General features: G+C 66.4%; 2 protein-coding genes across 7 annotated transcripts; one reads left to right on the forward strand and one right to left on the reverse strand.

Annotated features, from left to right (window-relative positions):
• Positions 1-993: 993 nt before the first annotated feature.
• HPCAL4 (hippocalcin like 4) lies at positions 994-5,223 on the reverse strand. The gene is made up of 4 exons (XM_087760745.1): positions 5,101-5,223; positions 3,082-3,251; positions 2,723-2,938; positions 994-2,449 (listed from the first exon to the last, which is right to left on the reverse strand). Exons 2-4 carry the CDS (start codon positions 3,241-3,243, stop codon positions 2,252-2,254), a joined length of 576 nt encoding a protein of 191 aa, XP_087616871.1. The 5' UTR covers positions 3,244-3,251; positions 5,101-5,223; the 3' UTR covers positions 994-2,251.
• A 3,473-nt stretch (positions 5,224-8,696) lies between these two features.
• On the forward strand, positions 8,697-16,779 carry LOC104017750 (CYFIP-related Rac1 interactor A). Of its 6 annotated transcripts, none has more exons than XM_087760731.1 (13): positions 8,697-8,904; positions 11,630-11,711; positions 12,239-12,319; positions 13,614-13,693; positions 14,151-14,323; positions 14,401-14,506; positions 14,713-14,849; positions 15,031-15,108; positions 15,228-15,344; positions 15,455-15,534; positions 15,623-15,749; positions 15,970-16,040; positions 16,157-16,779. In XM_087760731.1, exons 4-13 carry the CDS (start codon positions 13,621-13,623, stop codon positions 16,218-16,220), a joined length of 1,026 nt encoding a protein of 341 aa, XP_087616857.1. In that variant the 5' UTR covers positions 8,697-8,904; positions 11,630-11,711; positions 12,239-12,319; positions 13,614-13,620; the 3' UTR covers positions 16,221-16,779. The 6 variants fall into 6 exon arrangements, with proteins under 6 accessions (XP_087616857.1, XP_087616858.1, XP_087616862.1 ...); XM_087760734.1 differs by having other exon boundaries at positions 8,700-8,904; positions 14,202-14,323; XM_087760732.1 differs by lacking the exon at positions 12,239-12,319.
• The last annotated feature ends 160 nt before the right edge of the window (positions 16,780-16,939 follow it).

Raw genomic sequence — 16,939 nt, forward strand, 5'->3', positions numbered from 1 at the left:
AGGAGCTTTGAGGGTCCTGGGATCACCGAGGCTGTCCTGGGATCCCCTCCTGGGCCTGAGCTCCTGCCCTTTCAGACGGCAGCCCTGGCACGTCCCGGGGCTCCCGCACAGCCACGGCAGGGTGACCTGCCCTGTCCCCCCTTCCCCAGGCACCGCTGAGCTGCAGCCACACGCGCACGCTCCCGGACAGCCCAGGCGAGCACGGCAGCCCAACCCAAGGCGCGCAGAGCTCTCCCTCAGCAGGACTCCTAAAAATATACACCCACTGCCACGCTTTTGGCACCCTCCCAGCTCCGTGCTCAGGTGCTGGCGATTTGCAGGGTGGAAGCCGAGCCACGCACCTTCCCGCGGGCTGGAGCCAGGCAGGCCGGGGTGAGCAGCACCGCGCAGCGGGGCTCCCAGCCGGGAGCCAGCCCTGCCTGATTAACCACAGAGGAGTATTTAAAGTTGGTGAGAGCTCCTTAGCAACAGCCACTGTCTCTGCAGGCTGCTGCTGGAGAAGAAACGCCAGAGGAAAATATGCGCAGGGAAGATGGGGGTGGAGAAGAGGAGGATGAGAAGAAGGACAAAGACACAGTGACAGCAGGTCCCAGTTGCTGGTGGTGCTGGGATGGGGCCCAGGACAAAGCCACCGCATCCTCTGGCTATGCCCAGCCCTGGATGAAAGGAACAGCCAGGGTCCAGGCTCCTAGTTGACACAGACCTATTTCCAGCACAGACCAGGGATGGCTGGCCCTATCCCTCCCCCCAAAAAAATAACATTCCCTTCCCCAAAGCCACCGGCATGACTGAAGAGTTACATTTCCACCCATCCTCAAGGCTTCCCAGGCTGCGCCACACCGCACTGGCCCCAAGGTCTTCTCCATCCCTTGGAGTGTCACAGGCTCAGATGAGCCCCTTAAACGATGCTCAGGAACGCAGCGTTGCCATCTCGCTCTCCCCATCGCTGCAGCAGCCAGCTGCCCCCCAATAAGCCATGCGGCGGGAACACCACACGTGGGGGACAGTTTATTTTTCCATTAAAAAAATAGATAACAACTTCACCATCTCCTAACAGATATTACAGTCATCAACACCACAACGTGCAGACTAAATACCAATCTGTGACAATATTCCTGTCCTGGGGCAGGAGGGACGGAGGCAGCAGGCTGGGATGGGGGGAGGAAGGAGACAGACATGTTTCTTGTGGCCTCAGAGCCTTGCCCGGAGGCTCAGCAGGTACAGGACCCATCCACACCTCTCCACAGCCCCAGTCCAGGGCCCACCCGTCCCCACAGTGGTGTCACACACCGGGAGCAGCACCAGGACATGCCTTCAACACCCACACTCCCAACCTTGCCCCAGGGCAGCCCATGGAGGAGTCGGGCAGCCCCTGCCTTCAATTTGGGACCCTGGGCATCACCTCAATATCCAGGAAGGCCAGAAACTCCACAAAGCATCCAAGATGCTGCCGGGGCAGTTGTGGAGGTCCCCCACCTGCTCTGCCAGCTCACACAGGTGGTGGGGTGGAAGGTGGCTTCTGGGATCAGACACTGGCCGCATCCAGGGGTGGCCTTGGACACTTCTGCTCTCCCCTAAAGTCCCCTGACCAACCCTGGCCATTCCCAGCAGCAAAAGCCGAGGTGGAAAAGCTAAAGCCAGGCAGAGGGAGCCAAGGGAGCAAGCCCTCAGGGAGGGTGCAGCACCCTGCCTGAGCTCCCCAGCACCCTGGGGCCAGCCCTGGCCCCTCCGGGCATCCTTGCAGGGAATTGCCAGTGAAGGGGAGGCCCAGGGCCAGGACTTGGGACTTTTCAGCCTCCCTGGAGGCATCACAAGCAATGAGAGGGGGAACAGCGGAAAGGGGAAAGAGCTGGTTTCAGTTAGGATCGGGGAATGGGCCAGGCAGAGCAGTGGGGGAAAGCAGGAGGAAAGCAGCAGGGACATGGGAAGAGTTGGCCCTGGGGAGCCAGGACACTCGCCACTGGCTGCAGGGAGTCCAGCTTCAGGATGGGAGAGGGTTGATTTGGGGGTAACCTCAAGCCGGCAATACCCAGAGCAGGCTCTACCCATGGAGGGAGAGCTACAGGCCATGGACTGTGGGCTGCCCAGGACGCAGCCGGGAGCAGAGGCGGATGGGTGGCAGGAGAGATGGAGCGTGGCTCATGCCTGGGGCCAAGCGGGCACGGGGGGAACTCAGCACAAAATGGGGATGGAAACCATCACGGGGAGCAGAGGTTGGCTGCAGCCAGTCCAGCGATGAGCCCTCAGGGCTCTATTTCTGCATGTCGCACTGCAGGAGGAGGACGATGGAGGGGTCGCTCTTCGCTGCCTCCTTGAACTCCTCCAGGGAGATCTGGTCATCCTTGTCCTTGTCCATCTTTGTGAAGATCTTGTCAACACGCTGCTGAGGCGTCAGCCCATCTTGGTTCATCCTCATCATGATCACAGTCCCCACCATCTTGTAAATGGCCTGGAGCAAGAAAAGAAGCAAAGTATCAGAGTGGGGATGTTGGATGGGCAGAAGGTCCCAGGACAAGGCAGGGGACAGGATTGGTGCTCTGCTGGGACCCAGTTAGCTGCTGGCACGAGCTATGCTGCTGCACAGCTACAATCAGGTGCATGCCAGGTACCTTTCAGACAAGGCTCTGGGCAGGAAAACTCATTCTTTGGTGCCAAAAGGGACCCAATAGCTGTGAAAAGCCTGGAAAAAGCAAGCCACCCTGCTGATTTTAAGCACCAGTACCTCAATGATCTCCAGCATCTCCAAGCGCGTGATCTTCCCATCCCCATCCAGGTCGTACATCTCAAAGGCCCAGTTGAGTTTCTGCTCAAAGGTGCCCCTGGAGGTGACAGACAGGGCACAGATGAACTCCCTGAAGTCGATGGTCCCGTCACCGTTCTTGTCAAAGGTGCGGAAAGCATGCTGGGCAAACTTGGAGGCATCTCCGTAGGGGAAGAACTGCAGGGAGGAGAGAAGAGAGAGATCAAAATGGGGAGAGGGAGCTCAGCGCGGAGGCTGCACCCGAAGCAGCACCCTTGCCCCAGCAGGAGCAGGGTGCTCCAGCCCCGCAGGCAGCACTTGGGCCCCCGGCTGGAGCCCACCTTGATGTAGAGCTGCTGGAACTCCTCCAGGTTGAGGATGCCGGTAGGACAGTCCTTGAGGAAGCCCTTGTACCACTGCTTCAGCTCCTGCTCGCTGAACTCCGTGCTCCTTACCAGGTCATCCAGCATCTCCGGGGCCAGCTTGCTGCTGTGCTTGCCCATGGCTGCGCCTGGGAGGGAAAACGCACGGCTCCCACACACCGGGCACGGGGAGGGCTGGTGCTCCCAGGCCCTCCTCCACCCCGGCAGCTGGCCGACCCTGTGTGCCTTTTCCCCACGCTAGAGCTGATCCACCCGGCTGACGGGTGCCCGTGCACCATCAAATGCTGGGACGGTGACTGTGGCACTGGGGACGGGCTTGGTGCCCGTGCTCAGCTGTGGCCCTTGCTGCTGGAGAAGTGCAGGAGCTGGCCCTGGGGCAGCCCACCAGTGCAGCCAGCGGCACCGCCTTCAGCCCCCCCATCTCCTAGGCTGGCTCCCTTCAGGCTGCAGAAAACCACTCAAAAAGCAACTGAAGACCCAGAACTCCTCACATGGCCTTTACCAGGCCGTGATGTCCAGCTGCCCTCTGTGAGGACAGGAAAAAGAAAAGGTAACACGAGTCTGCCATTAAAGCAGGGAAAAACCTCACTGGCACCATCTGACCTGCAGCACCCAGCCGGCCACAGCGATGCCCGACCCGCTCCTGGCCAGCCCTTGGTGAGGACGGGGTCCGTGGCCAGGCACCCCTCCGCCGCGGGGCTGCCTGCAGCGTGGTGCGCTGGAGCGCTGGCAAGCCCGCACTGCGTGGGCAGGACGCGGAGCTGCTCCGATACACGCCGTGCCCGCTCCCACGCAGCCTTGGCTGCCGGCGCCGCTCAGCCCGAGCGGCAGATGGTTTGCCGAGAGCTCCTGGAGCTTCTCTCTCCATAGAGAAAGTTGAGTAGAAGTTCACCTGGAGCCCGACCAAGCACCATCTCCCTTCCGAGCATCTGATTTCCTGGCCGTGTGGGCTTGGGGGACGTGGGGGTACCCTGGGATGGGCACAGCCTCCCCCTGCAGCGATGCGGGGCTCCTTGCGCTCCCAGCTCATCCCCGCTCCCAGCTCATCCCGCGGGCAGAGGTTCCTTCCTGCCCCATCATACCACCAGCATCTGTCACCATCTGCCGTGGCAGCACTTAACCCACCACCCTTCGGCAGCCAGAGCCAAGGAAATGTCTGGACGCCCACAGAGCTCACCACTTCCCCAGTGATCCCCAGCTCAGCTGCGGAGCTACATGAGCCCTCCCGGCACCGCAGTCCGGCTCTAACCCGCAGGGTCCGATTCATCCCTGCCGTGTGCCATGTCCGTGTCCTCCCGCACCTCCCACCAGCCGCGCTGGCAGGCGGATGGACCCTCTCGCCTGCACAAGGGGCAGCTTTTCCCATAAGGGAACAGCAACGAGGCCCTTTGCTGGAAGCACCACACCTTATCCTGCAAGCAAAGCCCTCAAAGAGGCCAGGACTCAAGCAGCATCCTTTGGTCCGCAGACCTCGATTCCCCTTTCTGAGCAGGACCCAGCACAGGCCATGCCAGGGCAGGGGACAGCAGGGACAGCTGCTGGGGCCAGCAGCCAGAAGGGCCACCCCGCACTTGGCACAAACCGCTCGTCTCAAAGCGCCAGTGTCATCATTGGTCACCGGCTGCTGGTCCCAAAACAGGACAGAGGGGGGTCGCTACGGGTGTCCCCCCCCGGGGCTGCACCCTGGGCAGCGCAGGGCACCCAGCCTCCAGCACCACCCCGACGGTTCGGCACCCTGGGGAGCTGGGAAGGGGCACAGGGGCTGAAAGGGGCGGCCGGGGTGGGGGCAGCAGCACCCATGGGTGCGGGGGCTGCTCTGCCCACCCGGGGGGCAGCTCGGGGGCACCGGCCCCGACACCCGCTGGAACCGGCTCCCGGGAGCAGCGCGGCTCCCGGCACCCGCCCCGACGGCAGCTCCGCACCGGGGAACCGGGTCCCGGCGGGGGGGAACGGCGTCCCGGCCCCGACGGCCCTTACCTGTCGGGCGGCGCGGGCAGGCGGCAGCTCGGCGGGGCACGGAGCCGGAGCCGGTACCGGAGGGGCCGCGGTCCAGGCCGCCGGCGCCCCCCACGCCGCTCCCGCCCCTCTTGTAGCCGCGGGCCGCCCGCCCCCCCCCGGCGGCAGCGCTCGCCCATTGGTTGGGAGCGCTGTCAATCAAGCGGGTGGGGCCGCAGGGTGTTCGAGGTGGGATACTGGGTGGGGGGTACTGGGATGCTGGGAGGGGCAATGGCACTGGGATGCTGGGGGGTGCTGGAGGGGAACGTGGAGGGAATGGGGGGGGGGGGGGATGCTGGGACCGGGATGCAGGGGGGATGCTGGGACCGGGATGCAGGGACAGGGATGCAGGGGGGATGCTGGGTTCAGCATCAGGGGTGCTGCCGGCCCTGCCTGCCCGGAGGTGCCTGCCTGGTCCCCAGTCTTGAGCAGAGCCCCCCTGCGCTCCCTGCCCCTCCTGCCACTCTTGCTGCTGCTTCCCTGCTTCCTCCTCACTCTGCCCCACTCACCCGCTCCTGTCCCTGCTGGCAGCTGATGCCAAAGCACCCCAAAACCCCCTTCCCTTGGTGTGCGTCAGGGCTGGCAGGGGCCAGCAGGGGCCACGCTGCCTGTGTCCCCCTGCCAGGCACCCAGCACAGGGCCCCACGCTGCCTGCACCGAGGGGATGCCGGGGCACACTCGGTCCTCCTTGCTTGGCAGAGCCGCAGCTGAAGCGCAGAGGGGAAAGGGCCAGGAAAACCGCACTGATCTCCAGAGCCAAACGTGGAGTGTTTCCATGGCGATTGCTGGTGGCTCTTCCCGGTGACCTTGGCCATCCCGCTGTGATCCCGGTGCCACCCGGGCTGCCACAGCAGCCCCGCTGCAGCTGGTGGCCACTGAGCCGGGATGAAGTCTCCATCCAGCCAGGGCTGGTCCCCATCCCGGTCCCCAACGGGGCTGTGGGGTGCCATGGGGTGCTCTGCCCTTCCCATGGCTCAGCATCTCCCGGCCCAGCCCTGCTCTTGGGTGCACCCACCCTGGCTGCGGAGGTGGCTGCATGAAGCTGCAGAAACTGCCCCAGCTGGAGGCGGGAGGGGGCTGCTTTACAAAAAGACACAAATATTTGCAGCTGTGTCTATGCCCTGGGGCTGCAGGGATCCATCACCCGCCCGCCCTGGGGGCAGGAGGGCTGGGACCCCCCACGGCTGGACGTGGCATCCCTGGATCCCCACCCGGGGTGGGGCAATTCAGCCCCACGGCTTTCAGGTCACTCCAGCAGCCTCCGCTGGGCGCTGGGCACGTGGCTCTGTCTGGCCTCAAAGCCGCTCCATGAGCCTCCCCGACAGCGCGGGGCGATGAGCCCCCCGTGCCGGCCAGGCAGCCCACCGCCGCTTCTTACATGCTTAAGTAGAGAAGCCATCAGTCAGCACCAGTGCAAACCGCCCGCACGCAGGGTGCGCAGGGGGACTGCAAAATTAATGAGGGCTTAATTGAAGCAGCATGGCTGCCCAGGCTGAGACCGGCGCAGCTCAGCTCATGGGACGGGGTGTGCTGAAGGGGCAGGGGGCGGCTGGAAGAGGCGGGGGAGCGCCAGGCTGGGGGTGCGACAGGGACACCCTGGGGATGGGGACACGGGCGGCTGTGGGGTACTGGGGTGTCCACATTTTTGGGGCTGCGACACCCTGAGTCCCGGTGCTGGGGAGGTGCCCGGGCTCTTGCGGGGCTGGCTGCACTGGTGGCCCTGAGCACATGGGCTGGAGCCCAGCTGCCCAGCACCCAGATTGGGGCACCCCAAGCCCTAACGTGAGCCCAGGCTCAACTGGGACGTTGGCCCTAGGATCGCAGAGGGGGGACGAGGCTGTCCAGGGCGGGGGACACTGGCTCTGCAGACAGCGCTGGCTCCGTGGCAGCCCTTCGCTCCCCGCTCCTGGAGCAGCACCACCCCAGCTCCCGGCCCTGGGGTCCCCAGGGTGCCAGAGCTGCCAGGGCCTCACCGGTTCCCAAAAACCCCGGTATCCAGCGACGCTGCCGAATGCAAAGGGCTGTAGCTTCCCCCAGCGGCTACGGGCTGCACCAGCACGGCCTGGGGGGCTGTGCCCAACGGGGGGGACCCCGCAGCCACAGCCCCCCCGCTGTCCTTGCGTGCTGCAGCCGCATCAGCCCCCCCCGACTGCTGGGAGCTGTGGGGAGCGGGAGTCACCATCGCTCGCCCTGGCTTCCCGACAGCCCTCGTCCTGCTACACCGCCAGATCGTCTGGCTGTGACACCGGCAGTGCTCAGGGTGCCAGCGGTTTGGCCAGCCCCTCCGTGCCCCCCATGCTCCTCTCCCATGAGTGTCCCCACGACACGGTCCTGGGCAGGACCCGTCACCCCAGGTGGGGTCAGCTGGGCCGGGCTGGGGACGGGGACGGACACCGTCCCTTCAGGACAGTACACAGTGCTCACGGCCAGTGCAACCCTACAAAATCTCCCACTTTCCAGTGCCACGCTGGGCAACAGCCACACAGCCCGAGCATGGGACTGGTGGGCCATGGGCACACACCGGGACGTTGGGATGGGCTCCAGGTGGCTTATTCCTTGGCACAGCCCCTCTGCGGGTGGCACATCCACAGGCACGTGTGGCCGGGGGAACCCAGTGCCAGCCCCGCTGTGGGCAGCGTTTGGGGTTGAGCTGCGGTTTGCAGAGAGTTTTGGATGAAAACGGGGGTTTCTCACTCACTTGCTCATTTCTTCTGCCGCTCCCTCCCTTCGAGCCGCGTATTGTCGCCAGCAGCCTCAGCCACTCCCCAGCCGCACGCCACCCCAGAGCAGGTCCCTTCCCTGCCCGCTGTGCCCCGGGGCCAAGGCTTGGTGCCAGGTGCCCTGGTCGGCATCGGGGTGCTGTAGGCTGGGCACCCGTGCCGTGCTTTGCTGTGCAGAAATGCCATGGTAAGGGAGCAAGGAGCTGCTGTCACCCACGCCGTGTCCCTGGGGGGCACCTCTGGATGCTGCTGGGTGAGCCAGACCTGGGGTGACCACAACGCTGGGGGTCCCTCTTGATGTCCCTGCCATGATGCCCAGCACTGGCCTGGGAAAAGGGGGTACGGAGTGGAAAAGCGGAAATACTCCAATTTTGGGGTTCCCCACCTGCTTCCTACCTCCCCAAGCAGAGCATCACCCCTGGGGGAACAGCTCTGCGCCAGCGGGAGCCGTCCAAACCCCTCCTGGCCCCGGTCCGGGGAAAGGCGAGGGGGGACCTTGCCAAAATGGGGCTCACGGAGCACGCGCCTGGTTTGGCCCCATGGCAGTGGCACCAGGCACGTTCGGTGGCTGACCCCCTCCCGGAGAGGGGGGCCAGGGGGAAGTGCTGCTGTCCATGGGCTGGGGCAGGAGCAAAGGAAAATTTGGGGGGTCCCTCCCCCTTCTCAGAGGGGGCTGCGGGCGCTTGGGCTGCTGGGGCTGAGCGGGGCTGGCTCTGCTGGGGGGGGGGGCGCAGGGACCCGCTTGGTGTTACCGTGTCCCCCAAAACCAGGGAGCGGCACCCCGGTGGGACCCAGAGCCCTTCCCAGGCGGGCCGCAGAGGTTTGCCAGTCGGCACGCAGGGGGTTAAGCATCCCCATCTTCCTCACACTTGAGACGTCACCGTCACCAGTGGCGTGGGGGGGGCCGGGGGGCTATGGTGGTCTTTGTGGTGCATTCGGCAGCTGGCGCAGGGCGGCTCACGCACACGGCGGGCGGCTCTTCCCTGACACCCCGCGCTCCAGCAGCATCCGCAGACACCCGGCAGCGGCCACCGCCTGCCCACGCCTCCAGCTCCCCACCGCCACGGTGAGCACAGGGGACAGGGACAGGGATGCCACCAGGCCTGAGAGCGGGGGGGGGGGGGGGCGGGGAGCTGTGGCAAGTGCTGGCTGTCTCCCCCGGGGGCCCAAACCGGTAGTGGCCCCTCGCAGGGGTCCCTGTCTCCCTTTGCACCCCCAGTCCGGTGCACCCAACGCTTGCTGGGTGCTCCCAGGACTGGGGGTGATGGGGTGGGTGCAGCTCCCCCCCCCCCGGGATGCTGCAGCCCCGTGGTGGCCCTGGGTGGGTGCGGGTGCACGGCTGGGTGCTCACCCGCGCCGGCTGGGTGCTGCGGCTCCATTCCCCGGCAGCCCTGCGGTAAATCCTGCTGCTCGCCTGCAGCTGCAGCAAGGCAGAGGGGAGCCCCCCAGCCCCCCGCCGGCCCCGTGGGGGGCTCACGTCTCCCTCTAGCCAGGGAGGTCCCCAAGCTGGGGGGGGGGGTGACAGCCCTGGGAAACCCCAGCCCCACCCTGGGCAGGGCTGGGGGTGCCCTGGCTCATCCTGGGGCAGGATCTGGCCCCAGCACCCGGGTTCCCAGGATAAGGTGCCCCGCCGTGAAAAATCCTCCAGGCACCACGCATCCGACCCTGCGACGGCTGCAGCGATGCCGGCGTGGCCATGGGCGGGGGGCAGCGGCAGGAGGGGCTCGGTGGCGGCGGTGGGCACCGGGCCCAGCACCCAGTGGGCACCCAGGGGGCAGGGGGGGCCGTGGGGTGCAGAGCTGAGCCAAGGGGAAGGGGCACCCAGCCCCTGGCCAGGGGTGCGGTGCTGCACCAAGCTGCGGTGCCGAAAGCAATGCTGCACCGGTGGAAAAGGGGCACAGCCCCAAAACGGCCCCAGGTGACACGGGGATGGCCTGATCCGGGGGCACTGCTGCTTCTTCGGCGTGGCCAGCCTGGGCACCGCCGGCTGGGGGGGAGCGATGCTCCTGGGTGCAGGATTTGGCCCTGCCTGGAGGAGGAGGGGGGGTTTCACTCAGTTGGCTGGGATGTCCCCATGGAGGGGTCCCTGTGGGGCAGGGTGCTCGGGGGGAGCGGGAAGAGGCGGCGGAGCAGGGAGGGGAGCAGGTGCCTGAGCAGGGCTGGGGCGCAGGGAGGCCACCGCAGGGAGGGACAAAACCCGGGGCCACCTTGGGTGTGGCTGGGGGGGACCCCGCTGCCTCCAGCCCCGCGCCCCTCGTGGGCAGCCCGCCTCCTGCAGCGCACCCCTCTGCAGGAGTGGTCCTGGGATGGGGTGCCTTTCCTGGTGGGTTTGGGGTGTGCAGCTCCCCTGGTTTGGTGTCGTGGCGATGGGCAGCCCACGATGGAGGGAGTCCCTTGCCCTCCTCGAAGGCCACCTGGGGGGTGACGTGCCGTGGCTCCCAGGGACAAGGGCCACCATGGGGCGTAGGCACCTGGGCCAAGGAAATGCTGCAAATCAGGCGCAGAACCCCAAGCAGAGCTGCCCCACCAGACCGGGGGGGCTGCAGTGATCCCCATCCTCCCACCCGGTCCCAAACCCCCGTGCCACGGCTCAGGCCTCGTGCCAGGGCATCCCCACGCCGGGGACCACAGGGACACGTCTGTGCCCCCTCCCTGGGCACAGGCAGAGTTCAGCAGTGACAAATCCCAGCCCCAAGCCGCCCGTCAAGGACAACCGCAGCACGGGCATGAGGACGCCCGCCCGCCGATCACAGCACTTATGAAATCCCTGAGCAGAGCGGGTGCGAGTCTCCCACCCAGCCGGCTGCCGGGAGCACCCCAGGAACCCCCAGCACCACCCTACAGGGCCCAGCACCCCTCCAAAATGGCCCAGCACCCAGCAGGACGAACCCCAGGGTCACTGCGCCAGGGCAGCCCTGGGCATCTTTATGCCCCACCGCAGGGTACAAGCACCCACCGCATGTGGGGAAACTGAGGCAGGGGTCTGCGGTGGGAAACCTGGCTGCCTTGGCTCCCCCAAGGCAGCTTGCGTTTTGGCATCGGGCTGGTGTATCCCATGGAGCCCCAGTGTAAAGCCACCGCTTACCAGGCCCAGGAGGAAGAGGAGGAGGAGGAAGGCAGAGCCATCACTGTTGGTGCCGAGGGGCTGCGCTGGGGCTGAACTCTGCTGGGGGGCAGCAGCCCTGTCCCTCCCTGCCGCTGCTGCCTCCTCCAGCTCTCTTTCTCCCCTCCCCAGCCATGTTAATTAAACCTAAGCGCTTAATTACAGCCTGCTGAATCCCGCGGCTGCTTCCCAGAGCCCGCTAATGCCGTGGGGCCAACCCCGACCCCCCCATCCCCGTAGGAACCAGGGGAGCATCCCAGTGCTTGCGGGATTTGGGTTGCGGCTCAGCAGCAGCATAAAGGGATCTTCATGCAGCGCACGGAAAAGAGCAAACCCAGCCAGCGGCACCGGGAAAGTCAACCCGGGGGGTCTTGGCCTCTCCAAGGAAGATGGGGATAGATGGCTGGGCCCCGGGGTTGTCCCTGAGCTGGCAGGTCCCCCGATGGGTGCAGAGGGAAGGGCATGCCCAGCCGATGTCTGGCAAGCTCCCAGAGACACCGGCTGCTGGCAATAAAAAAATAATTGAGGCAAATAAGGTGAAGGCCGGCAGTGGCGTGCGGGGCTGTGAGCTGGGGTGGGGGAAATCAGCGTCCCACCGTGCTTCCCCACCTGGTCGCCCACCGGCGGGTCCCCGGGGTGGGGAGGTGCCCGGCGGGGCAGCCTGACCCTCTCGCCCTCCTGCCCGCAGGTCCCCGCCAGCCCATGAAGTGATTCAGACGGGTGGCACAGCCCCTGCTCTTGCCATAGCCGCCGCCGCACCGGGCACCGAGGTAAGGACCCGGGGCCATGGCCGTGGGGTGGGCGGGATGCTCCAGCGCAGGCACCAGACCCCCAAACCGGGTCTGCAGGGCAGAAATCCCAGTTGGGGTCTTCCCCTGTCAACGGGGGCTGCCCAGCCCCGTCACCCAGGGGAACTGGCATGACCCCATGGGGGTCACCTGGGGCAGCCCCCCGGCCAGGAGCGGGTGGCTGGGGCAGGGGAAGCGGGGCGCCTCGGGGGAGGCGGCGCGGCCAGGGGCGCCCACAGGAAGCGTGACGCTCGCAAACCCGCGCCCCAGTTCCCTCCCCACCTCGGCAAACGGCCGGGGAGAGCCGCCACGTTTCAGCAGACGCTCAGACCCGTGTGCCCCGGCCGGGAGGGTGCGGGCTGGGGACAGCGGGGCCGCGGGGTGCGGAGCCCGGCGGGACGGGCGCAGGTAGGTGCCGCGGCAGCAGCAGCGGTGGGGGCTCGGGCGTGCCGGGGTGTCCGGCCGGCGGCACCGGTGCTGTTCCACTCTGTTCTGTTTCTCTCGCTCAGGTCTGCTGGCCATGGGCAACCTGATAAAGGTATTGGGCAAAGATTTAGAAAACTGTCCTCATTTTTTCCTGGATTTTGAAAGTAAGTCCCGTGAGCAGGGCGGGCGTGGGGAGGGGGCTGGGGCCGCTGCCGCGGCTGCTCTCCAGAATATGGGGACAGGCACCATGTCCCCGAGCGGCCCGGCATCCCCAGGCGCCTCGGGGCAGCCCTGGACGCACCCTGCAAAGGGCTGAGTGGGGCAGGGGAGCGGGACCCCAGGAGATGCCCCGTCCCTGGAAGCGCGGGGAGATGTCCCCGGCTGAGTGGCGGGGATGCAGGATACATCCCAGCAGCAGGACATGGCCCACGAGGACCTAAGGCACGTGCCCGCTGTCATTAGAGTCGATGGCACGGGGTGGCCAGGTGGCACGGCCACCGCCACGACGGGGACAGCCTGGAGGCCGGGGACGCCAGGGAAGGAGGAGGGAAGGATCCGTGCTGCCTGCCCTGCCAGGAGGGGCAGTGCAGAGGGACGGGGACTGGGGACCCCAGTCCAGCTCAGGGGACCTGCCCCAGCTTCCCGCCGGCCTGGGCTAACTGGGACAGGACATCGTGGCTTGCGGACCTCCCAGGCTGGACACGGGGGCGTACGGGAGATGGTTGCCACCACGGCCGGGTGCCAGACCCGGCACAGCCCCGTGGCCCCCTCTTCCTCCCTCTCCTCCCCTTCCTCCCGGGGCACAGCTCAGAGCAAGAGCGAGGAGGGTAAAAATAGAGCAGCAGCAACCGCTTGCCCCGGCCCTCGCCCCGGCCCCCGGCGGGGAGAGGCCGTGCACAGCTCACCGCACCGCCTCCGGCACCGGCACATCCCAAAATAGCCGGGGCTGGGGTCACGCAGCCACCCCGCTCCCACGGCAAGGGACCTTCCCAGAGCCTCGTGCGTCCTTTGAGGCAGCACAGCCTTCACCCGCCTCCAGCCCCCTCCGCAGCCCCCCAGCACAGGACGGGGCCATGGGGGCTCCCCAAGACCCCCCATTTCGGGGCTGGCTCCGCAGCTAGAGGAGGGGACGCCCATAGCCAAGACTTTGGGGACTCGCTCACCGCTTCGCCCTCCTCGCCAGCGCCAGGCGGCTCTCTCCTCCCTTCGCTCCTTCCTCTCCATCACCCCATCCACCAGCGCTCATCACCATCGGGGTGGGGGGAAGAGGCTGCTGCCCCGGGGCCGGGAGCAGCCTCGGGGTCACCGCCGGCCGGCCGGGAGTGCCTCGAGCCCCCGGGGAGCAGCGGCGGGGGGACGGGGCTCTGGCCGCTGCCGGCCGCTGCCCGCAGCCCAGCACCTCTTCCCCGAGCACCACCTCACCATCATGCTTTTTTCCTCTTGTTTCTTCTCTTGCAGGTTTCACATGGGGAACCTTCTTAAAGTGTTGACTTATAACGAACTTGACCAAGGCCCTAATTTTTTCCTTGACTTTGAAAGTGAGATGGGATTTTTATTTTCCTTTTTTGTTTCGTACTTATTCTGAGTTCCACATCCACGCCATTTTGAGTTCTCGTACCTGTTGCCCATCGCATCGCGCCCATCCCAGACGTCCTCCCCGCACCTTTGCCGTCCGGGGGTCTCCCCGGGGAGGGGGGGGCCGCAGCCGCTGGGGCAGACCCACGGTGGGGGGCTATCGCTCCGCACCTCTTCCCCAGGGCAGTTTGCAGACTGTTGGGGCCAGCCTGGGGCTGGGGGCTGCTCGGGGACCCCCATGAGCAGGACCGTGGTCGCAGGGCAGCCAGGACTCACCCCCACCTGCCCCACCTCCACGGCTTGGCTCAAGCTCGGGCAAGGAGACGGACCGGGGGGAGAAACCCGCCAGGAAGGGCTGCGGGCTGGCGGGGGAGCTGGGGGCTGGGGTGCTGGCACCCCACTCTGGCTCTCGCCGCCCAGGGCCCCGCTCAGAGCCCTCCGGGTTTCTCTCCCCGGGGTGCTGCCCTGCAGATGCGCAGCCGACAGAGGCCGAGACGGCGGTGTGGAACCAGGTTAACGCCGTGCTGGAGGAGGCGCAGGCGGTCCTGGCCGAGCTGCAGTCCTACACAGGCGCTGGGCAGGAGATCCGAGAGGTGGGTGCAGCCCCGGCGCCCACTGCCCACCCACCCACCGTGGCTTGGGACAACCGCCGGCGCTCTCCCCCCCACAGGCCATCCAGAACCCCGGGGACCTGCGGCTGCAGGAGAGGGCCTGGAGCGCCGTCTGCCCCCTCGTCGCCAAGCTGAAGCGCTTCTACGAGTTCTCCCTGCGGCTGGGTGAGCACCCCGAGCCCCCGTCCCCCTTCCCCGCATCTCCCCGTTGCATCCCGCAGCCTCCCCAGGAACGGGGCAGGCTGGGGGGAGCCCTGGCCACGGGGCATGCTCAGGCGCGGATGCCGTGCTGCCCCATGCCTCAGTTTCCCCAGCCGGGGTTGGGGAGGTGCACAGGAGCAGGAGGGGGACCAGCAGTGCTTTGTCCCCAGAGAACGCCCTGCGGAGCCTGCTGGAGGCCCTCACCAGCCCCCCGTACGCCCCAACCCAGCACCTCGAGCGGGAGCAAGCCTTAGCCAAACAGTTTGCCGAGATCCTCCACTTCACCCTCAGCTTTGATGAGCTCAAGGTACCTTCCCGTGCCCCCCGGGTGGGACGAGGGCTGGGGGGAGCCCACGGGGTCCCCACACTGGGACCACGCAAAAGCTGTGAGCCAGCGTGGTCCCTTGGGCCCCCTGAGGCTCGCCCCGGGCACACCGAGCCGGCCGTGGCCCCCACCCCGGCCCCTAACGCTGGACTCCCCTCCGCAGATGACCAACCCCGCCATCCAGAACGACTTCAGCTACTACAGAAGGACCATCAGCCGAAATCGCATTAACAACCTGCAGGTGAGAGGACGATGCCATTCCCCCAGCCCCGGGGTGGCCTCCCCCAGGGGTCACAGGACTGGGGACGGCTTGGGGGAGGGGACAGCCACCCCAACGGCCCCCATCATCCCACCCCGCAGCTGGACGCGGAGAGCGAGGTGAACAACGAGATGGCCAACAGGATGTCCCTCTTCTACGCCGAGGCCACCCCCATGCTCAAAACGCTCAGCAATGCCACCACCAAGTTCGTTTCGGAGGTGAGCGAGGCCGGGGGGGACCCTCGGGGCGGGGGGAAGCCCCCCTCCAGCCCCGGCACCATGCGGGGCTCAGGAGGGGAGAAGGGCAGCTGGGACCTGTTGGATTTCAGAACAAGACCCTCCCGATCGAGGACACGACCGACTGCCTGAGCACCATGGCCTGCGTCTGCAGGGTGATGCTGGAGACGCCGTGAGTACCCTGCAGGGACGGGGGGCACCTGGGTGCCGGGGTCCCTCTGCCGCCCACCCGGGCTCAGCCGGCCCCTCTCCTGGTGCAGGGAGTACCGGAGCCGCTTCACCAACACCGAGACCCTCCTCTTCTGCATGCGGGTGATGGTCGGCGTCATCATCCTCTACGACCACGTCCACCCTGTGGGGGCCTTCGCGAAGACCTCCAAGATCGATGTGAGTGGCCGTGGGGGGTCACAGCCGTCCCGCTCATCCCAGGGCAGCTGTGATGCCTGGGGGTCCCTCTCCCTGGATGTCCCCTGTGGGGACATCTCTGTCTGAGCTGGTCCAGAGGGGAACTTAACTCCCAAGCATCGAGGAGGAGGATGGGGAGGAAGGGGAGCAGCTCCCTGCGGCACATCCAGGCGTTCACTGCCTCTCTCGCTCCCCCCACCAGATGAAAGGCTGCATCAAAGTCTTGAAAGACCAACCCTCAACCAGCACCGAGGGGCTCCTGAACGCACTGAGGTGAGCTGGGGGAGCGGGGGACCCGGCGGGGACCCGGCATCCCCCGCCGGTGCTGTGGGATGGCGGCGGTGGAGCGGGTTGGGGTGCTGCGGGGTGACCGTCCCCTCTCCGTCCAGGTACACCACTCGGCACCTCAATGATGACACCACGTCCAAACAGATCCGGGCCCTGCTGCAGTGAGCGCGGGGTGGCTGCCAGAGCCACCCCGACCTCGCGCACGTCACCGCGTCACCTACGCCCATGACCATACCGCTCATTTTGTACAGAGGGAAAAGGGACAATAAGAAATACACAGAAATACAGAAAAAAAGTCGAAATGGCCCGAGGCCACCCCCCCACACACACTCCTGCCCCCCTTTCCCACCCCCCAAATCAGCACCCAATTACTGGACACAAGGTGCGGGTGGCACCGCGGGGACACCGCGCCGGGGGTGCTGGGGCCGGGCAGGATGGACCCAAGCAGGGATGTGCCGATGGGGCCGGTGGCAGCAAGCACCCACAGCACGGGGGCACCCCGGGGAGGGGGGAAAGGAGCAAGTGTCCCCTCCGTCCCCATCCTCGTCCCCGAGCATCCGGCTGCGGAGGAGGAGGAATAAACATCCCTGCAGATCTGCACTGACTCTGGTGGAAGCGGCTCAGTCTCACCTGGTAGATTTTTAATATGAGCAATTAAATCTCCACTCACCTCTTCTTTTCTACATTTTTTTTTGGGTGTGAAATAAAAATGACATTTAATCTGTTCGTGGCCAGAGCGGGGCCGTCTCTGCTGCGTCCTACCCCGTGCCGCACCGGCTGGAGGCACCCGGATCACCGTGCCCGGCCCTTGCAGGCTCCGTGGCCCCATCCGTGACACCCCAGGGACTGAACCCCCCGGGGACTGAACCCCCCCAGGGACCACG

Source organism: Nipponia nippon, unplaced genomic scaffold (assembly GCF_047370975.1).
Source record: "Nipponia nippon isolate SJK-2023a ecotype South Korea unplaced genomic scaffold, ASM4737097v1 scaffold_23, whole genome shotgun sequence".
Taxonomy (NCBI): domain Eukaryota; kingdom Metazoa; phylum Chordata; class Aves; order Pelecaniformes; family Threskiornithidae; genus Nipponia; species Nipponia nippon.

Bases quoted from the DNA above. Each gene is read 5' to 3' on its own strand.
- HPCAL4 (XM_087760745.1), bottom strand. From the start codon at position 3,243: ATGGGCAAGCACAGCAGCAAGCTGGCCCCGGAGATGCTGGATGACCTG. The intron at 2,939-3,081 runs GTGGGCTCCAGC...TCCTCCCTGCAG, and splicing joins TCCAGCAGCTCTACATCAAG to TTCTTCCCCTACGGAGATGC. The intron at 2,450-2,722 runs GTACTGGTGCTT...TTCTTGCTCCAG, and splicing joins AGATGCTGGAGATCATTGAG to GCCATTTACAAGATGGTGGG.
- LOC104017750 (XM_087760731.1), top strand. From the start codon at position 13,621: ATGGGGAACCTTCTTAAAGTGTTGACTTATAACGAACTTGACCAAGGC. The intron at 13,694-14,150 runs GTGAGATGGGAT...CTCGCCGCCCAG, and splicing joins TTTTTTCCTTGACTTTGAAA to GGCCCCGCTCAGAGCCCTCC. The intron at 15,109-15,227 runs GTGAGAGGACGA...CCCACCCCGCAG, and splicing joins ATCGCATTAACAACCTGCAG to CTGGACGCGGAGAGCGAGGT.